We start from the raw sequence: 17045 nt of genomic DNA on the forward strand, positions 1-17045 counted from the left end.
AAAAAAAAAAAAAAAAAAAAAAAAAAAAAAAAACTATTTATCTTGAGAACATGAGCTAAGTGACCTTTTAAACTACAGACTCACAGGCCATTGGTATTTTGTTTACACTCAATGGTGTAGTAGGAATGATTGTTCAATTTTTCATTTTCCCCCCAACAGCCAAACGCTTCGGGGTCCTACGTTGCTTCAAAATATCAGCTCTCATGTTCCCAGTTCTTTACTTCCTTACGCCTTTTCTCGCCCTCTTCCCCACAGATAGCACTCGTCAGCTTGCAACAGTAATCCTGATGGCAATCAAGCTGAGTGCTGTGGTCTTTGCGTTCCCATCGTCCATCATCCTTCTTACAAATTCCGCTTCAAGTGTTTCCGTCCTTGGAACCTTAAATGGAGTCGCAACGAGCGCTTCTGCTATAGGCAGGGCCATTGGTCCGGCGGCACTGGGGGCCATATTCTCCATTGGCGTCAAAGCAGGATACATGATAATACCTTGGTGGACCCTGGCGTTCATAGCAGCTATCAGCGCGCTCCCAGCCTTTTGGATCATTGAAACAGATGGCTTCACTGGTGATACAGGAGAGCAAGATAATGAAGACACAGTCGTTGTTGTTGGTGATGCGGAACAGGATAGCCCACCCCTTCTAGAGGTAGGTAATGTGCGACCTGAAAACACAGCTGGCCCAATAGAGGCTAGCAATTCAGATAGTAAAGCCGCCGGCGATGAGCCCACCTTGTCAGCACCATCCAGCTCCTAATCTCGTTACGAATACAAACCACGATATATATGGACTCAGAATTATATATCAATTCCAAAAGGATTACCATTACGATATTTTCCCCCTTTCCGACAGAAATGCCTTTCCGAAAATTGATTCAAATATGCAAACAACATTCCGGTTTTACGTTTCTCACGATGCATAAGTTAATGTGTTTAGGTGACCTTTTACATCTTTTCTATCTGCTAAACATATAGATAAAGTCAATAGAAATAATAACGAAAATTTCCAGTTACCAAATGTATTGGAATAGAAATTTATATATGTATATGTATATATAAGCAGTGTGACAGATATATCCTTAAGGACTGGATATACTTATATCATCCCAACAGCTCAGTGGCGTCGTCGATCTTAGATTTAATAATGTCCCTCCATTTCTATACAAATAAAACATTTTATTAGCAATAGACACGAAATTCAATTAGTGAAAACCACACAAGTTCCTTTACTCACCTCAGCGTTCTTCAAGTCATTGTCTTCAAAACTTTCAATTAGGCCAGGGAACGTGGCACCGGCATATCCAGTCCATCGTCCTGGTGCAAAAATAACATGTCTGTACCAACCTCTGTTATCAAGTCCTTTATCATATAGGAATTTTCTTTCAATATATTTGTATTTCTGGTTAGCAAAGCGAATTTTGAAATAGAGAATAAGCCTACTCCACCAATGACCACCTTTCTCAAGCTCTGTAGCAAGTGACTCCGCATAAGCATCGAATTTAACGGCATTCTGGTGGAATGCGGAGATCGCATCATCCATGGGAGAGAAGTCAAACTGACTCATAATATCAGGAGAGACCTTATCTTTAACCGAATCCAAGTATTTTCTCAATGCAAAAGCATAATCGGTGACATTCAGAGCAAGAACTGGGCTCTCTGCTAGGTATGCGGCTGTAAGAGCCCACATTTTTGCCATTGCAACGTGATATTTAAAACCAACATCACCGAATCGGTCCATCCAGTCAAAACTATCATAGTTGGAGTGGTATTGATAAACTGGATCGCCTGCTCCAGCCGTAAATGCATAATCAAGACTTGGAATTCCAGCAAAATCCTGGAAGGCTGTAAAATCACTTCCACTTCCCATTACACCAATTTCCCCGTCCCAGAGGTCAAGGATGGTCTGCCCTTCAATCGTCTGATTTGGAGATAGGACAAGTCCTGCGGCATTATAGATCGCCTTGTTGAGCAAGGGGCTAGCGTTGGCCTGGAACTTCTTTCCAGACGTGGAAACGTCAACATTGAGGTATGCAACGTTAGCACTTGACAGCCATGAAAGATTTTCTTCGACCCATTCAGTTGATCCAATCAGTGCATACTCTTCGGCATCCCAGCTAGCGAAGACAATCGTTCTTTTAGGTTTCCATCCACCCTTAAGAGCTTCACCGAAGCTGCGAATGACTTCATTAATTACAGCAGACCCACTATTGGGATCGGCTGCGCCTCCAGCTATCCAGGCATCCCGGTGATTGCCTAAAACAATAACCTCATCGGGGATTGAACCTTTGATAACGCCAATGACATTCCATATAGGAGTAGTTACATACTCCTGCTCATTATAGAGATTGATCATGACGTTCTCTGGAGATGGACCAATGTTATAGTCAACACCTTTATGGACTAAACCACCTTCCCACTCTTTGCCAAACTCTGAGGGTTTAGGTCCATGGCCATTGAGAGCTTTTAAGAGCGGGATGGCGTCTTTGTAAGAGATTGGCAGTGAAGGAATGGAAGGGAGAAATTCTTTAGGATTCTGTCTAGGACAACCCGGGTTGGAGGGGTATCCAGGGGTCGTCGGGTCACCAGCTCCAGCAGCTTTAGGAGTAAATATAAGTCAGAGATTTGACAACACTGCAAGATATATATTGTCAGAGAGATGCTTACTCAAAAATCCAACACTCCCTCTCTGCACAGAACTTGGGTTCCCTAGCAGGTCCATCAGGATATGGCTTGTATCCGTTTAACTCAGTCATATCTCCATCTTCCTGTGGATCAGTATAGATAATGACTCCGACCATACCAAGTTCTTGAGCACGCTTAACCTTCAGTCCACGCAAAATTCCGCTATACTTCACCAGCGCAATTTTTCCTTCCAAAGTCACGTTTGCCTTGAGGAGAGCTTCATAATCATCATAATCTCCGTTGTTCACATAAACGTATTGAGCAGTAACATTACCGCTTGCCGAATAGCCGTGGAACGTGGGAATCCTGTCTCTTAGCTCGCTAGTGGTATCTTTATCAAGCTCATCTTCTTCCAATGAAGCCTCGTACATGACTTTGAAAGCATGACCCTCATTTTTGCTCTCGAGAAGTGCTAATCGATGGCTGACGGGATAGTTCAGGTAGACTTCATAGGTCGTGAGTTGGACGTCTGGGACACCAAATTCCTCCCATTTCTCCTTTGTCCAAATAGCCAAGCTGAGGTTTTTCCCCGCGAGATGGGGCCCAGATGTATAATGATGGCTCCAACCCCTTAATTTGTCTGCATTTGGTACGGTCTGCAGTAGGTGCTGGAGGGAAGCATAGTCAAGTCCGTTGCTCGATGTCCAGGGGAAATGATCGGAGATTGAGCCGTATCCGCGTGGGAGTAGAGCATAGGGTAAGAGTAGCACTATGACTGACAGTGCTAATATCGAACCTAGGCAGGTAGTACATAATCGGCGGATTCTTCTATGCGGGTAGCGTGGTGGGGGCCGTGTTACTTCAATATAGAGCAACGGCGTGGTCTCGTGCCGGTACTGCATGCTAGTATGGTTCCCCATTAGTTATAAAGGCAATTAAATCAGACGATGCCTGCTAAAGAGGGCAAAACATTGCAACCAAAAGGTTGCGAGATGATAAGTGCAACGGAGGAGAGGATGTCGGTGATGAGAATGTTGCAGCCTGAAAGGTGATCCTTTACATGCTTCGTCACCGCGCGCATGCCGTCATAACACTTTCTCCCCACGGGGCGCTTACCAATCGGCTATTACCAGGTAACTACTGCGGCACGTGATCATGGTTTTGCCGAGCCTAATATGCTTGTACACAGGTACTGTTGGTTGTTGCAAGATACAAGGAGACACAAGAGAGGCAGCTCGAGAGGACATTGCTATACATCTAAAGAAGATAAAGGCAGGATGATCCCTTAAATACACTTAGGGAATATAACAGCAGAATAAAGAGAAAGGGAGAGGGAGGCGGAGAGGTTTTTAATTTTTTTCTTCCCGCATGGATATCTAAGATCAAAAGAGCATTGGGTCGTACCTTTGTCTTGTTTCTGCATGGTTCATCCCCCGGTCGAATACTGGTACCACTCTTCGAGTCGAGTATAACTCCGGTTCGATGGAAAGGCCTTGGGTGCAGTTAAAAAAAAGTAGGAGAGATGGAATTATGGGAGGCGATAGCAGGGAGAAGGAAGTAGAAGGAGATAATGAGGAGAGCCATGCATTGATCAGTGATCATTCTGGAAACGATCTGTGATCTGACTCACCAGTGCATCGAGGTTGAAGTTCAACTGAGGTAGGCGTGTTTCCGGTTGATCCGAAGAGAAGGGAGGGCGGGTGAAAATGCTGAGGATGCCGGTTGAACCAGATGTTTAATGTGTGGCCGTGGCCCATTCATCGTAATATACCGAGCAGGAACAGAATTAGATGTGGGCTTCGCGCAACCAAGTACGCACCTGAAACAACAGAAGTGGGCAAAGTTGCTGATCATCAACTCGGAATAATCAAGACAAGAGTATATTGTTTGGTGAAGAAAGAAAGAAAAACTGTGATACGTTCAAAAGACTTATCTGCTCGTGAAAAAGTCCCATCGTCTCTCCGACGGTGCGATCCCCAAAACTCCAGAGTAAAGAACATGATGAACTCCTTTTGGTTTCCCCCTTTTTTGTACTTGGAGTAGTTGATGAGATAGCTGGCAGTCCGGTAAGTTCAATATATTAGGATGGACGCTTACGCTGGGAGGTTGACAACTTCTTCGGCACCAGCAACAGGCTCTGCTGCTGTCTCCCCTGAAGAATTCTCGTGCTGTGGAACAAAGGCATATCGAGGTAGACGGGCTAGTTTTTCCTCTGGACTGATCTCATTGTCGGAATAAACTAGTCTGATGGACTTAGCCTTTTCTTTCTTCGAAGATTTACCAGCAGCCCCTTCTTCAGGGGTTCCGGGGGCGGGGCTTGGCTTAGCTGGTAACTCTTTGGCTTGCTTAGCAGCCTCTGAAATCAATTTATCAGCTGACGCTGATAGAGATTCAAAATTAGCATCTGGCAGAGGGTGAGCACGGTTACCCTGCGCATCTGTAGGCATAGGAACAGCTGGAGGCCCAGAAACTTGGCCTTGGTGCAGCTGTTGCATTTGGAAGGCATTGACTTGCGGGGCGCCAAAACTGGGCCGTTGAGGAAGTCCTGGAGCGGGTGGCAAGCTTGGTGTTCGGGTAGGATAGGAGGGAGATATAGTCTGAGGTGGTGTGTGTGTTCTCATTGCCTGGTGGTGCTGTTGGTGATGGTACGGGAGAGTAGGGCTGGCTCCGACTGGTGAAACAATGGGCGGAACACCAGCCTGTGGGTACGGTGACGTTGGCATGTTCGTAGAAGGAGGATACTGATGCATGGGGTAGCTCTGTGGCCCGGCTGGTGGTACAAAACCAGGCTGTTGAGGCTGTTGTGGGAATGCGGCCGGAGCTTGTCCATATGGAGCCGCGTAATGTTGGCCAGATCCGTTCGCTGGCTGCTGAGGGGCATTATACTGCGGTGTGCTAGGCTGCTGCTGCATCAAACATATTAGCTTAACTTGCATATCTCACGATAGATACGCACTAGGAAATAAGAACATACATATGGAGTGCCACCAGGCGTAGATTGTGACTGTTGCCCAGCACCAACGGGCGTAGTGTCTCCACTGCTTCCGCCAGCCGCTTGTTCTGCCAAACGCGCCTTATGCTCCGCAAGTCTCTTCTTCAGCTCAGAAGGAGATTCGAACTTGGGCTTTTTAGACTGTCCACTACTGCCCGAAGTGCCCGGTGCAGGATTTCCCGTTGCAGCACGCCGTTCAGCCTCTGCCTGTTGATACTGTTGCAAGACACGCTGGTTGTGGGCCTGCAACACGTCCTCCGGGACACCTTCCATGCCAAAAATCTCAATATCGAGACTTGACCGGTTCTGAAGGGCATTGTCGACCTGGGATAGAGACTCTTTATGGACCTGGCTCATATGTACCGACAAACCTAGAATCGCTGAATGTCAGAAAAGAAAAGAAAAGAGCACAATTAAGTAGGCATCATACCTCCGGCTGTGTTTAACCTCCTCCCACACCTCTCGCATTTGAAGTGTTTCGCCTTCTGGTGAGAAATGAGAATCTTCAAGTCATCAAAGTCACGCTCACAGTAATAGCACCATGGCCTCGCGAGCAACTCCTCGAGATCCGGATGGCCGCGCTTTTTCTTCCCCATTTTTCTGATATGAGTGACCAGGTTACTGTACTTGAAAGAATTGATAGAATAAAGCAGAGAATGGAAAAAGAAAAGGAGAAAAAAGAAACCAGGACAGGGAGAGGGAGAACAAGTATAAGTAAGTTAGTGGAAGTCTCTGAGGAGCCAATAAAGCGCTTCGCGTGCTACTTCTGCCTCTTCGCTGTCTTCTTCGTTGCCTTCTTCGCCAAGTTGTTGAATCGAAGAGGATGTCGCTTTTTCTTCGTTGCTTTCTGGGCATTCGTCACGTGATGGTGATTACCCGATCGTCGCCACACGAAGTACTAGATGCCTGCAATAATGATGTTGGTTGGTGATGTGTATGGAGCCAGATGATATGATAAAAGGAGTTGGTCAGGCAGAATGCAGTCAGCTGCTGTTAGAAGATTTCTTTCCTTTTTTTTTCTTTCCATTTTTAGGATAAGTCCATTTGTCCAAGTAAATATTATACATGCGCGGCCGAAAACTATTTAATGCCATTCCACCCAGTTGTGCTACCCCCTAACCAAGCAAGAAAGCAAGAAAAGTAGTCAACGCAGCAGCGGGAGGTATCAACACGTTGCAGTAAAGCAAAAGACAGAGCAAAACATGATCAGAAACAAACCCCTCCCAAAGACCAGTCAGTGTATGTAGTTGTGACAAAAAAAAATCAGTACGAGTGAAACAAGCAGAAATACAAAAGCCACGGGCATTGAAGTTATACCAGAGTAAACGAAGCAGAAACCAGAGAGCAAAACAGATATTACAATCAAATCGAATCGCCATGCTAGTAAGTAGTAAGGGATGATGAGATGCCGAGACATCGTTGGCCAACTCAACTCCACAAAAGGGTGAAAAAAGAAAAGAAGATATCAACACGTTAGACACGCCAGTTGTTCTGACATCTCATCGATTAACCAGTGGCATGTTCAACGATGAGATGCCGTATGCATATGGTAATGAAATGAACTCCCTTCCCCATGCTCAGAAATAGGTGTGACGGGCTCCGTCTTGCCGTTCGCATCTCGTCTCATCTTCTTGATGGAAGGAGGATGGCTATCGGTTCTCTCTGCGGAGTTAGCGGCCGTTCTCTTCCGGCTCGCTAATGACGCAACTGATGGATCAAGGCTGGCCTCTCGTTCAGCTACCCGTGCAGCTTCGATCTGGGCCTTAGTTCGTTTGGGGTTTCTTGTTCTGCCCTCCTGGTTGAATTTCGCCCAGTGTAGAATCATGGCTTCGGTGCGTTTGGGGTGTTTGGAGTTCTTAATCTTGAGTTGGTTTTTAGGATCTTGAAGGGGATCCGGATAGAATGGTGTAGAGGCCTTTGACGTTCCTGCTGATGTCGGAGCTGGGGATTTTGGTGACTTGGGTGATTTGACGGGGGCGCTTCGGGGTGCGCTGGTTGAGAGAGCATATAGGGCCTGAGCTAAGGGCCGGGTAGACTTTCGGACAGGTGTTGGGACACTGCTTTGAGGCGTAGCGTGTCTAGATTGTGAGCGGGAAGGGCCGCCGGGGCTGCCTGGTTCGGATGGAGCTTGAGATGTATCACCAGTAGATGAAGGCTTCGAGCCTCCATAGCGGGTCACACGTTTAGGTACGAGAAGAGCTTTGGCTTCGGCTTCAGCCTTTGCCACGTTAGGAGCTCTCTTCTTCGGCTTGATAACAGGTGGTGGCCGAAGTTTGGGAACACACTCTACTCCATTCTCCTTGACGGTAGCCCAGCGGTTCATCTTCCATGGCTCCGTGCCGCTTAACTTCATCTTTCGCATCTGATCGGCAGTAGGAATGAATCCACCCTGAGCGAAAGGATCCTGATAGCCAATCTGGCTAGCTTTCGGGTCATGTTTGTAACCATATAGCATTGCTTCTTTTTTATCCTCGAAGACCTGCGGGTCCTCAAGTTCCCTTGGGTTGGAGGTCTTCTTGAGTGAAGACCGTGTAGCTCGCTTTATCAGCTTTTCAAGCGCCATGTGTTCATCTTGCCAGACCCTGAGTGCATGAGCTGCATTAACGGTAATTGCATAAAGCTCCTTTGTCGAAAGGGTCGAGGGGTCCTTCATGATATCAATGTATATATTGGGATCTGTGAGGGTCAAGAATTTTCCCGGAGCAGTAGAAGCTGATTCGTAGGGCTGCGGCCGCTCGAACCCATCAAAAGCGCCCTCCCAACGCGACTTGATATCGTCCCGCTTGCCCTCGTAATCTTCTGTGAAATTTCTAACATCATGCATGGTCCAGTGGCGTTCCAGCTCTTCCTCGACATTGGGTGTGCCTTCACTCTGAGAGGCAACCGGTAAACGACTCCCTTGGTCTGACTCAAGAGATGGAGTGAGATTCTCTTCGGCAACCAGATTGTTGAACAAGTCTTTGGCAATATCCGGATGCTCATCCCGCATGTGCTGTTTGAGACTGTCGAGACTATTACCAGTGGTTGCTTCTGATTCAGAGGTCCCCGATGGGAACTCTAGCCCGCACCAGGTGCATTTTACAGGGGGCAAGTCAGTAGCCGGGGTATGTTGTGAAGAGGCTGACGGGAGGCTGCGTGGCTCAGATAACCCTCGCTGTACTCTCTGTGTTAAGGGAGAGTCCGGAGTGTTTATCAGCGGCATCCCAATGTCGATGTCATCCTTGGGCGCAGACGTGGACGACATCGTGGCACAGAAGACAAGAAGAAGGACAAGAAGAACAAGAAGAACAAAAAAAAAAAAAAAAAAGGAAAAAGGAAAAGGAAACCAGCGAGAAGAAGGCTCTTCTCTCTCCTGCGTACGAAGTTAGTAAATGAGGTGACCATAAAGTAGGCAGAGTAAGTGACTATAATACTGCTGCAATCACTGCATCACTGCATCACATGGTCCGGAAGGGAGGGAGGACAAGAGTGAGAGGAGACAGCGACATGGAACAAGAAGATGTATAGAACAGTAAAGTAAGCATCGAAGGTGAATTGCGTGCGCAGAAGAGCGAGGCGAACATCTTTCTTTCCCCCGGGTCTAGAGGAAGAAGACGAAGCAGTGATGTGGCAGTTGATGCAGCGGCCGGCCATGTAGACGAAGCGAAGTAGAAAAACTCTTTACTTACCTCAATAGATTAAAGCCGCCTTTATTAATAATAGTAATACCATTAAGTCGTTGATGTGTTGATGCAGACCAGCGTAGTGTTCAGTGACTTGCGTGAAGAAAAAGTAACTTCCTTGGACCTTTTAACTAGTTAGAGTATCAAACGGCCAATCAAGAAGTTATCAAGGCCGGGCTGATGTTGGTTGGTAGGCGTAGACAGTCAGCCGGGGGAGCAAGTAGAATCGGTCAACGACGAGAAAGCGTAGTAGTAGTAGTTAAACCCGCCCAGCGGATCAGCGGAAAGGAGGGAAACGAAATGGAAAGGAAAGGTGAAGATGAGAAGAAGAAGAAGAAGAAAAAAAAAAAAAGGCGTAGATTAAACAGGGCTGAAGGGGAAAGACAAGATCAGGGAGGGTAAGAAGTGTCTCGATCGTTGATTTTTTTTTTCCCTGAAGGATTGATAGTACGACAGTGAGAGACAACACCTTGCGAGAGAAAGGAGAAGGGGATAGAGAAAAGAAAAAAAAAAAAAAAATCTAGTTTTTAGGTTAGTAAGGCAGAGCTGATGGACAAGAAGAGCTGGCGAGCCCAAGATGTTCGGCCATCTAGTAAGTAGACGGAGAGTAAAGGGAGAGTGGAGGAGGTGAAGGAGACGAGAAGAATCAGCAGAAGGGAAGAGAGAAAAAGTAAATCTAGTTTGAGGTGGCGAGGAGACGTGGTTGTGTTGTTTTGGGGGTGATGAACGGGATGGCTAGGTTATATGATAGTTATTTCGGCCAGAGGGAGCAGAGAGATGAAGAAGAAGCCGATGATGGGGACTTTTCTCTCCAGGAGAGGCTGTCGGGGCCTGTCTAGATCGGAGAGCAATAATGGCGCTGAGGCGAGGGTGACAGTGAACAGTGACAAGGAGGATGGTTGATGGTTGACGTCGGAGAAAGAGGCAGAGCAGCTCAGGACAAGAACGCAGGAGGAAGAAAAGGCCTTTGTCGGCTCGAGGACACGACACAGCCAGGGGGGGCGGTTGCTGGTGGTTGGTGCTCCTTTGCTGTTGCTGGGGGAGAAGTTTGCAAGCAGCAGCAGCAGCAGCATCCACGATCCGATCTAGATGTGGATTTTTTTTTTTTTATTTTTTTTTTCCTTCCCTCCCTTTAGGTAACGAAGTAAGTAGAAGAAGGACGAGGGAAGAAAGGGAAAAGGACAGGAAAAAGAAAAGAAAAACAAACTAATACGGAGTAAAATAAGTTTAGTTTCCAAAGGGACAAGCAGCTGCTCGACTTTCGCTCTTTCGTCTCTTTCGCCGGCTTTGATACATAGTTGGGTTAGTCAGCAGGGTGAGGCCCAATCAGAGGCCGAGAAAGTCGCGGGAAAGTTACATGGCGTCAAAAGTCGTTACGCGATGATACGGCGGACAAGGACAGGCAGGACATGGAGGTTGAAGGCGCCCGGCCTGCTGGATGGCCTCGCCTGGAAGGGATGGTCGGGCAGCTGTGTTGCTGTCTATTGAGCAGCGGGGAGCGTCGCCTATTGACAGCGACAGCCCCCTGCGTCTCGGCCTCACCCAGCCCAGTTCGTCCACCCGGTATCGCGTGTGAGATTTCGGAGGCGTCTCTTATTAGCGCGCGGTAATGCATATCCTCTGCTCTCTACTTTAACCTCATCTCCAGTCTCAACTGCGGCAGCAGGCAGTTATTGATCACCTCTTCTATTAATTGGTAATTCATTGCCAATAACTGGCAGACTAAGAAGCTCATGGCCTATTTATATAGCCTACTTTCGTCATATTGAATGCTACGGCTATCTCGTATACAGAACACGGTGTCGCAAAGTGAATACACAGCGCACTGCTACATACATAATATATTCAGCATGATAGTGAGTTGGATGACATAGCGATAGGTTCAATCACAGCTTCTCTGTTTATATATCTTGTTTGATAACAGGCGGTGGCCTTGACGGGTATAAACGTACGGCGTAGTGGACGTGGCGATCGATAGTTCCCAATATGCTCATTCATTAGCTTTCATCTTTACCGCCATCGCCAAGACAGGTAGCATCCACCAAGGATGATGACCATAAGCACCAAATACAGTGTGAGACTGCCGTCCATTTGACATGGTAAGGAGTATCAAACAGGATGGTGGCAGGCATCGAGCAGGAAGAAGCCGGCAAGCGAGCGCTACTTGTGTTATTGTCGTTTTGATGACTAGTGCGAGTTAGTTATACTTAGTAAGTGCTAACCCAAAAAAAGCTAGCTGCGACACATATGTAGCCAATCATCAGGGGTAAATGTACCAGCCAATCAGCGAAGCATCAGCTGACCCACTTCCCGCAACACACATTTTACGCGGGTAAACACAGCATGAAAATCACTATACTGCAATTTCAATGGACGGAGCATATTTGATATCTCTGCAAAGGACATACTGACGGCTGGCGGTATTCCTCCAAGGCGGGCTAGCTACCAGCACTCTCCCTGCCCCTGACTTTAACTTTTTACGTTGGACCGTACTTAGCCTCCGGGTCTACTTTTTCAGTGAGAGAAACACAATAACTATACATAGAATCCTGCCCGCGCCAATGCTCTCCACCACATGAACCACAGTGCGTCATCATACATGCCTGCCGCTTTATCTCTCACTATAGTGTTCCCCTGATTGAGAAACATAACCGTGGCATCCGGGCATACGTTGTCGGGACGAAGCTGGTTCAGCAATGGATCCTCAGCGACCATCTCCGCATTTCGTTCGAACTCCGGCATGCAGGCCAAAAGAATTGCTGGTTAGCGCAGTGGAAATGACAACTTCAACATGGCGTCAACGTCACTGCCCGCCGGACTCTGTTCGTGGAGTAGTGGCCTGAAAGGCGAGACAAAGAGTGTTCATGATAATGCGAGGTGGTTTCAATTTACCACTCACTCCGCTGCGGATGGTACTTGGTCTAGGAGGATGAAGGTATCTAGTTCAGCCTAAGAGCTGCATGGCCCGCAAGTCCGATTGATTAATATTCCCCATAACACAGGCGCAAGCCTGAAAACCATCCCAGGCAGAGATGATAACCCATTGCAGAGTTTCAAGGGCGGTTGTCGGACCGAATATGGACTCTAATCATAAGCATAACAACAATTCTGTCGGAAGATATGAATGGGCAAACAAGTTCGTGAACCCCATTTACTATTCTCGAAGAGGACAAATGAACCTATACCGACGAGACAAGCAGGGAAAGGGTTTGGGAATTTACACAAGCCGAACCCCAGGAATATAATCTATCTATATCTTTCCAGGTCAAAAAGCCGAGAAAGGCGAACTGGTGAGGAGAGGGTTGCTGATTGAATCAATCAGATGGAGATTTTTAGCTGGAGTATATCTTGTCACATTGAACTTCAAGGAGACAATCACAAGAGCTAACAGCATGCTATCAATCTCTTATGGGTTATCGCTACCCCACGGGATATCGTTGAAAGGGCATCACACTCATGTTGATGTACCGGTAGCTTTATGCAAAATACCCACCGACTGGCGGTCAAGGCGGAGAATGGCGCTACTGACCCATGATCAATAGTGATACCAATGAAGTACTCGTGAGGGTCCACAAGACATACTTGCTCCTTGCTCTCAATGGCGTGAGTTAAGTTGAATGAAACCAGTATATAGGTATTTCAAGGCTCAAAGTGATCGGATATATTTGAATTGCTTGTCGGGTATATTTGAAAGAGGTGTGGTAACAGTCATGTTCTTTAAGACCCTCGGGCTGCTTTGGAAATAGAGAATGACTGTGATAAGTAGAAGTGAGGACCTGTGGATGCTTTTTTCCCGACTGTAAGCTGTCTAACAAACTTCCTTTTGGAGACAGTATGTGTTTTGCTGAAGCGGGTACACCAATACAGGGAAATTTGAGCAACCAAGCTGATGATGAATCTGTATATTCATCCTTAGCTTGTTCTCAAGAGATCTGCCCCGATAGAATTGTATTTGAACTAGAAAGCCAATCGTGCCCCGGTATTTGCTTTATTGGGGTATTTATTCTATAACAAGTGAAGCCTTTCTGTCTGCGGAGAGACCTCGCCTTCTGTGTATATGTATGTATGGATGGATGATCGGGATTTTACGGATTTTTGCGCGATAGCGACCTATCTAATTACCTAGCTGCTTATCACCCTGGTGGCAATCTCACCCCATTGGCTATCTAGTGAGCGTCCTGCAAACCACCCCACTAGTTAAGAAAATGCATATGAAAGTCATTGAAGCCTGTCATTTGCGCGTTCGAGGAATCAAGCTCCTTTCCTCTTTTAGTCGCTCTTGGCTTGCGGCTCGGCCCGCCACCGAAAGAGTAAATGCATGGGGTCCTCTCACCTCGGTGGTATAGTTAGTTAGCCCTCATACCTGCTGAAAATGTTTGGGGTAGAGTAGTCTCTCGAATTACATTGATTTAAATTATCGACCATAGGGGGTTATTCCTGTATCTCCCTTGGTAAGGTCTTGGTCCATTATTACTTTAGATTGACAAGCTGCCAACTAACCATATATATCCAATAGGTATTAGCCACTATCTATGCTGATTCTCAGCTCTGAATAGTCTTTAATAATTAAGCCGAATCCTCTAGTTACAAAGAACAGTGGACGACGGACTACGCTATTCATACCTGGCTAACAGATGCCCTCAGTCATTCATCTCCCCCACATTCAACGCGACTAAAAACCTACTGACGCAATTATACGCCGCTGTCGTAGCCGTAATCTCGACAACCTCCTTCTCACTAAACACTCCTTTAATCTCCTGGAACACGTCCTCCGGGACCTTGACGTTTCTCGTCATGGCGCTCGAGTACCGATACACAGCCATAAGTTCCTTGCTATCCAGCTCCCTCGCCAGCTCTGCCTCGTCACACGTATCAAGCTTGATCAGTTCAATGGCTTGATCGGATACACCTGCAGCCTTGAGTAATGGGAAGTGCTGTTTCCATTCGAACCATGCTTGGTTGATGGCTGCGACGCGGCAGATAGCTAGTTCGCGGGCGGCGGCGGGAATGGAAGTCCGAGTGCGAATTGCGCCAAAGAAGGAGTTCCAGCCATCTGCGACGGGGAAGGAGTGTAGGAGGGTTAAGTCTAGGGGAAGAAGGCCATTGGGGCCGCGCCGGGCCTGTATTCGTTCGAGGATGGCGGTTTCGTCGGGGGTGGCTGTAGTGGGGGGGTTGGAGGTGTAGGAGAGACGCATTTTATAGTGTTATTGTGGTAAACGCTAGCTAGCTTTGGTGGTGGACAACTGATTATTACAGAAAGAGAATGAGGTTGTTATATGTGTGCTTATAATTTAGTATGAGGACAGATAGTGTATGTTTATACACGAGTGTGGGGGAAATGTAAAGAGTAATGATAGCGGCTCAGACCCCGCCGCCAATGGCGCTTATCGGCAACGACCGGGTTGCGGCAGGCAGGGAATGGCGGCTATTAAGCACAGGGTGATAGCCGCCTGGCGCGGTAACTATACCCGCCAGCCGAAACTAATTGATTAAGATTGGACGAATCAGAGGTGATAATTAGGTATAAGAGGTAGAATATGACACTAGGAATAGGCACAGGGAGGATGGCGCAAAAGGGTAGAAGTAATTAGGTCGATGGAGGCACTGAGCACGTCTCGCTCTATAACGGTAGCAAATCATATCAGACTGACAAAAAGGTAGTAATAACTCCAAAAAAACACAACAACCCGTTATTCAGCTGTATGGGGCTGGTTAGCAGTTCCATCCGTGCTTGGATTCGCGTTGGCTTGCTTGTTTCCCAGCCATGGTGGTTTGAATCAATAGGCGCGTACCTTTCCTTCCATGGAGACTCCACTCCCTTTGACGCCCTGAAAAATGAACGAGAGAAAAGCAAGACATATAAAAGATAACAAAAAAAAAGTACAGTAATTCCAGTTTGGTTTGGACTTGTCCTCTCATTTTCACTTTTCTCACTTTCTTATTTCTTACTGTCTTGCTCGGGGCACGGGGAGATGCCAAGTACTCATGTTATAGTTCCTGACCATCTGCCACCGTCTCCTTGAGCCGGGCAGAGTCTTTGAGAGTGTTAGTAAGTCTCTCCACCGGCGCCATTGTGCGCCGTGCCTACCATAGTGGGATATCCGTATGCTGCGCCATCCTGCTCGTTCGGGTCGAGACTCCCAGTCAGAAGGTTGTTGGAAGCCTCGGGGGGTGGAGGGACTGCGAAGCCCGCTGGTGGTTGTTGAGCTGGTGCTGCCCCGGCCATGCCTGCGGGTACTGGAGCGGGACCGCCAACTGGGCCACCGGAGCCATATCCACTGCTGGATGGTCGGTTCTGGTTTTCGCCCCTGGCAGTTTGGGTCTGGGGAGTTTGGTTAACATCTGGCTTTTGATGGAAAAGGGAGAAGACACGGGGAGGGAATACGTGGTGTATATAATGGGGAGAAGATGTAGAGGTAAAGGAAAGAAGGAAAAGAGAGGGGGAATATGAAGAAGATGTGCATACAACTGTGTACTTACTTCCCGGTATTTCGTGAGGTAGATTTTCAAGGCTTCGGCGTAGTTTTCGAATCCGAGCGATGTCATGGCAAAGAGGATATCTTCCCCATTGACAGTCTTGCGTTTCTCTCCCTGACACTTCTCCGAAGCTATATTGTTCCATCAACCATGCGTTAGTATCTACCTCTCCACTTCAAGGTGCAATTACAAAGTTTGCCACCCTTGTCACGTTGTACGACGTACCTTCGCTGGTGATGAACGATATGAACTCGCTCACACACTCTTGCATGCACTCCTTTGCTTCCTTTGCTATTTTGGCATTCTCGGGCAGGGCAGTCTTCATAATTCGGGCCACTATGGGAAGTTAGAGAGGAAGAAAAATCACATGTTAGTAAAGCTGAACGTTATTGATAAACGTGAGGGAGGAGGAGCATGGGTGATATGGATGTCTTTGGTGATTGGACCAAGCTGCAGCCAGATTCAAGGTTGCAGCGCATCAGCTTGAGGCTGATTGACTGTATGCGCATGTAGCTTGCTTTGGGAAGAAGTGGGGGGGAAAGCATGGACATGAGACTGTCTTTGCCTTGTAGAAGGGACTTTGGACTTGACAAGAGGGAGTTTGTATATTGGCGCCGGCTAGTGTTGGTGTCCTGTGCGTGCATGAGACAGTGACCAGTCCTTTTGGTGTATCTTTTTTTCGCGCCAGTCTGGGTTTCTTTTGTGTGCGAAAGGAGTTGAGGGAGGAAAAGGTGGTAAGATAGGGCAGGTGGGTGACTTCAACAAAAGAAGACGACGGGATTGACAACAAGAGGGCAAGGAGAGAGAAAGGGATAAACAAACCATTTGCAATTGGCAGCCATCGGTCCTGCTCTTTGACCTCGAATTCGCCCTGGCCCTGCGTCTGTATATCGTGGTGTTCTCTTTCCATGGGCTCCGCCTCGTCTCCTGACTGAGTAACTGGTTCCACCTCTGGTTCCTTTGGAGGAGAGGCCGAAGACATGGCTTATACGTCCGTTGGTTATGTATGTACGGGGAGGTGCGCAAAGGGGCTAGGGACAAGCAAGGCAAGGGGGCAGAGAACGGCTCTTGCGGCAAACGGAGCGTATGGGATGGCGCTCCTGCTTCGAGTAGTGTGGACTTGACACGTCACTCAACCCTCCGTACAAACCCTAAAGGGGGGGGTGATGGGATGTGAATTAACTATGATAGTCTGACTTGGTCCTGTAGGTCCCAAACGTCAAACGTCAAATGGCCGTGGGCGGGCGCGTTGGTGTGTCCCTTGTGTCCTGCATCGAAAGGGGGACCGCATTAGCTT

General features: G+C 47.6%; 8 protein-coding genes across 8 annotated transcripts; 1 reads left to right on the top strand and 7 right to left on the bottom strand.

Moving 5' to 3' along the window:
• Window positions 1–86: 86 nt before the first annotated feature.
• TRV_00001 (uncharacterized protein) lies at window positions 87–752 on the top strand (the record flags this gene model as incomplete). The annotated part of the gene is made up of 1 exon (XM_003025752.1): window positions 87–752. A coding segment is annotated over one exon (666 nt), but the record flags the coding sequence as incomplete, so codon positions are not given.
• A 344-nt stretch (window positions 753–1096) lies between these two features.
• On the bottom strand, window positions 1097–3519 carry TRV_00002 (uncharacterized protein; the record flags this gene model as incomplete). The annotated part of the gene is made up of 3 exons (XM_003025753.1): window positions 1097–1153; window positions 1230–2532; window positions 2660–3519. 3 exons carry the CDS (start codon window positions 3517–3519, stop codon window positions 1097–1099), a joined length of 2220 nt encoding a protein of 739 aa, XP_003025799.1.
• A 1191-nt stretch (window positions 3520–4710) lies between these two features.
• Window positions 4711–6205, bottom strand: TRV_00003 (uncharacterized protein; the record flags this gene model as incomplete). Its single annotated transcript, XM_003025754.1, has 3 exons — window positions 4711–5523; window positions 5592–5947; window positions 6040–6205. The coding sequence occupies 3 exons, from the start codon at window positions 6203–6205 to the stop codon at window positions 4711–4713; spliced, it is 1335 nt and encodes a 444-aa protein (XP_003025800.1).
• Window positions 6206–7131: 926 nt separating this feature from the next.
• On the bottom strand, window positions 7132–9242 carry TRV_00004 (uncharacterized protein; the record flags this gene model as incomplete). Its single annotated transcript, XM_003025755.1, has 2 exons — window positions 7132–8961; window positions 9051–9242. 2 exons carry the CDS (start codon window positions 9240–9242, stop codon window positions 7132–7134), a joined length of 2022 nt encoding a protein of 673 aa, XP_003025801.1.
• Window positions 9243–10011: 769 nt separating this feature from the next.
• Window positions 10012–10344, bottom strand: TRV_00005 (uncharacterized protein; the record flags this gene model as incomplete). Its single annotated transcript, XM_003025756.1, has 1 exon — window positions 10012–10344. The coding sequence occupies one exon, from the start codon at window positions 10342–10344 to the stop codon at window positions 10012–10014; it is 333 nt and encodes a 110-aa protein (XP_003025802.1).
• Window positions 10345–13911: 3567 nt separating this feature from the next.
• On the bottom strand, window positions 13912–14466 carry TRV_00006 (4-carboxymuconolactone decarboxylase family protein; the record flags this gene model as incomplete). The annotated part of the gene is made up of 1 exon (XM_003025757.1): window positions 13912–14466. The coding sequence occupies one exon, from the start codon at window positions 14464–14466 to the stop codon at window positions 13912–13914; it is 555 nt and encodes a 184-aa protein (XP_003025803.1).
• An 851-nt stretch (window positions 14467–15317) lies between these two features.
• TRV_00007 (uncharacterized protein) lies at window positions 15318–16073 on the bottom strand (the record flags this gene model as incomplete). Its single annotated transcript, XM_003025758.1, has 3 exons — window positions 15318–15566; window positions 15752–15879; window positions 15974–16073. 3 exons carry the CDS (start codon window positions 16071–16073, stop codon window positions 15318–15320), a joined length of 477 nt encoding a protein of 158 aa, XP_003025804.1.
• Window positions 16074–16134: 61 nt separating this feature from the next.
• Window positions 16135–16730, bottom strand: TRV_00008 (uncharacterized protein; the record flags this gene model as incomplete). The annotated part of the gene is made up of 2 exons (XM_003025759.1): window positions 16135–16380; window positions 16404–16730. The coding sequence occupies 2 exons, from the start codon at window positions 16728–16730 to the stop codon at window positions 16135–16137; spliced, it is 573 nt and encodes a 190-aa protein (XP_003025805.1).
• Window positions 16731–17045: the final 315 nt, after the last annotated feature.

The sequence above is a fragment of the Trichophyton verrucosum genome (genome assembly GCF_000151505.1).
Source record: "Trichophyton verrucosum HKI 0517 chromosome Unknown contig00001_1.f1.exp, whole genome shotgun sequence".
Lineage (NCBI taxonomy): Eukaryota > Fungi > Ascomycota > Eurotiomycetes > Onygenales > Arthrodermataceae > Trichophyton > Trichophyton verrucosum.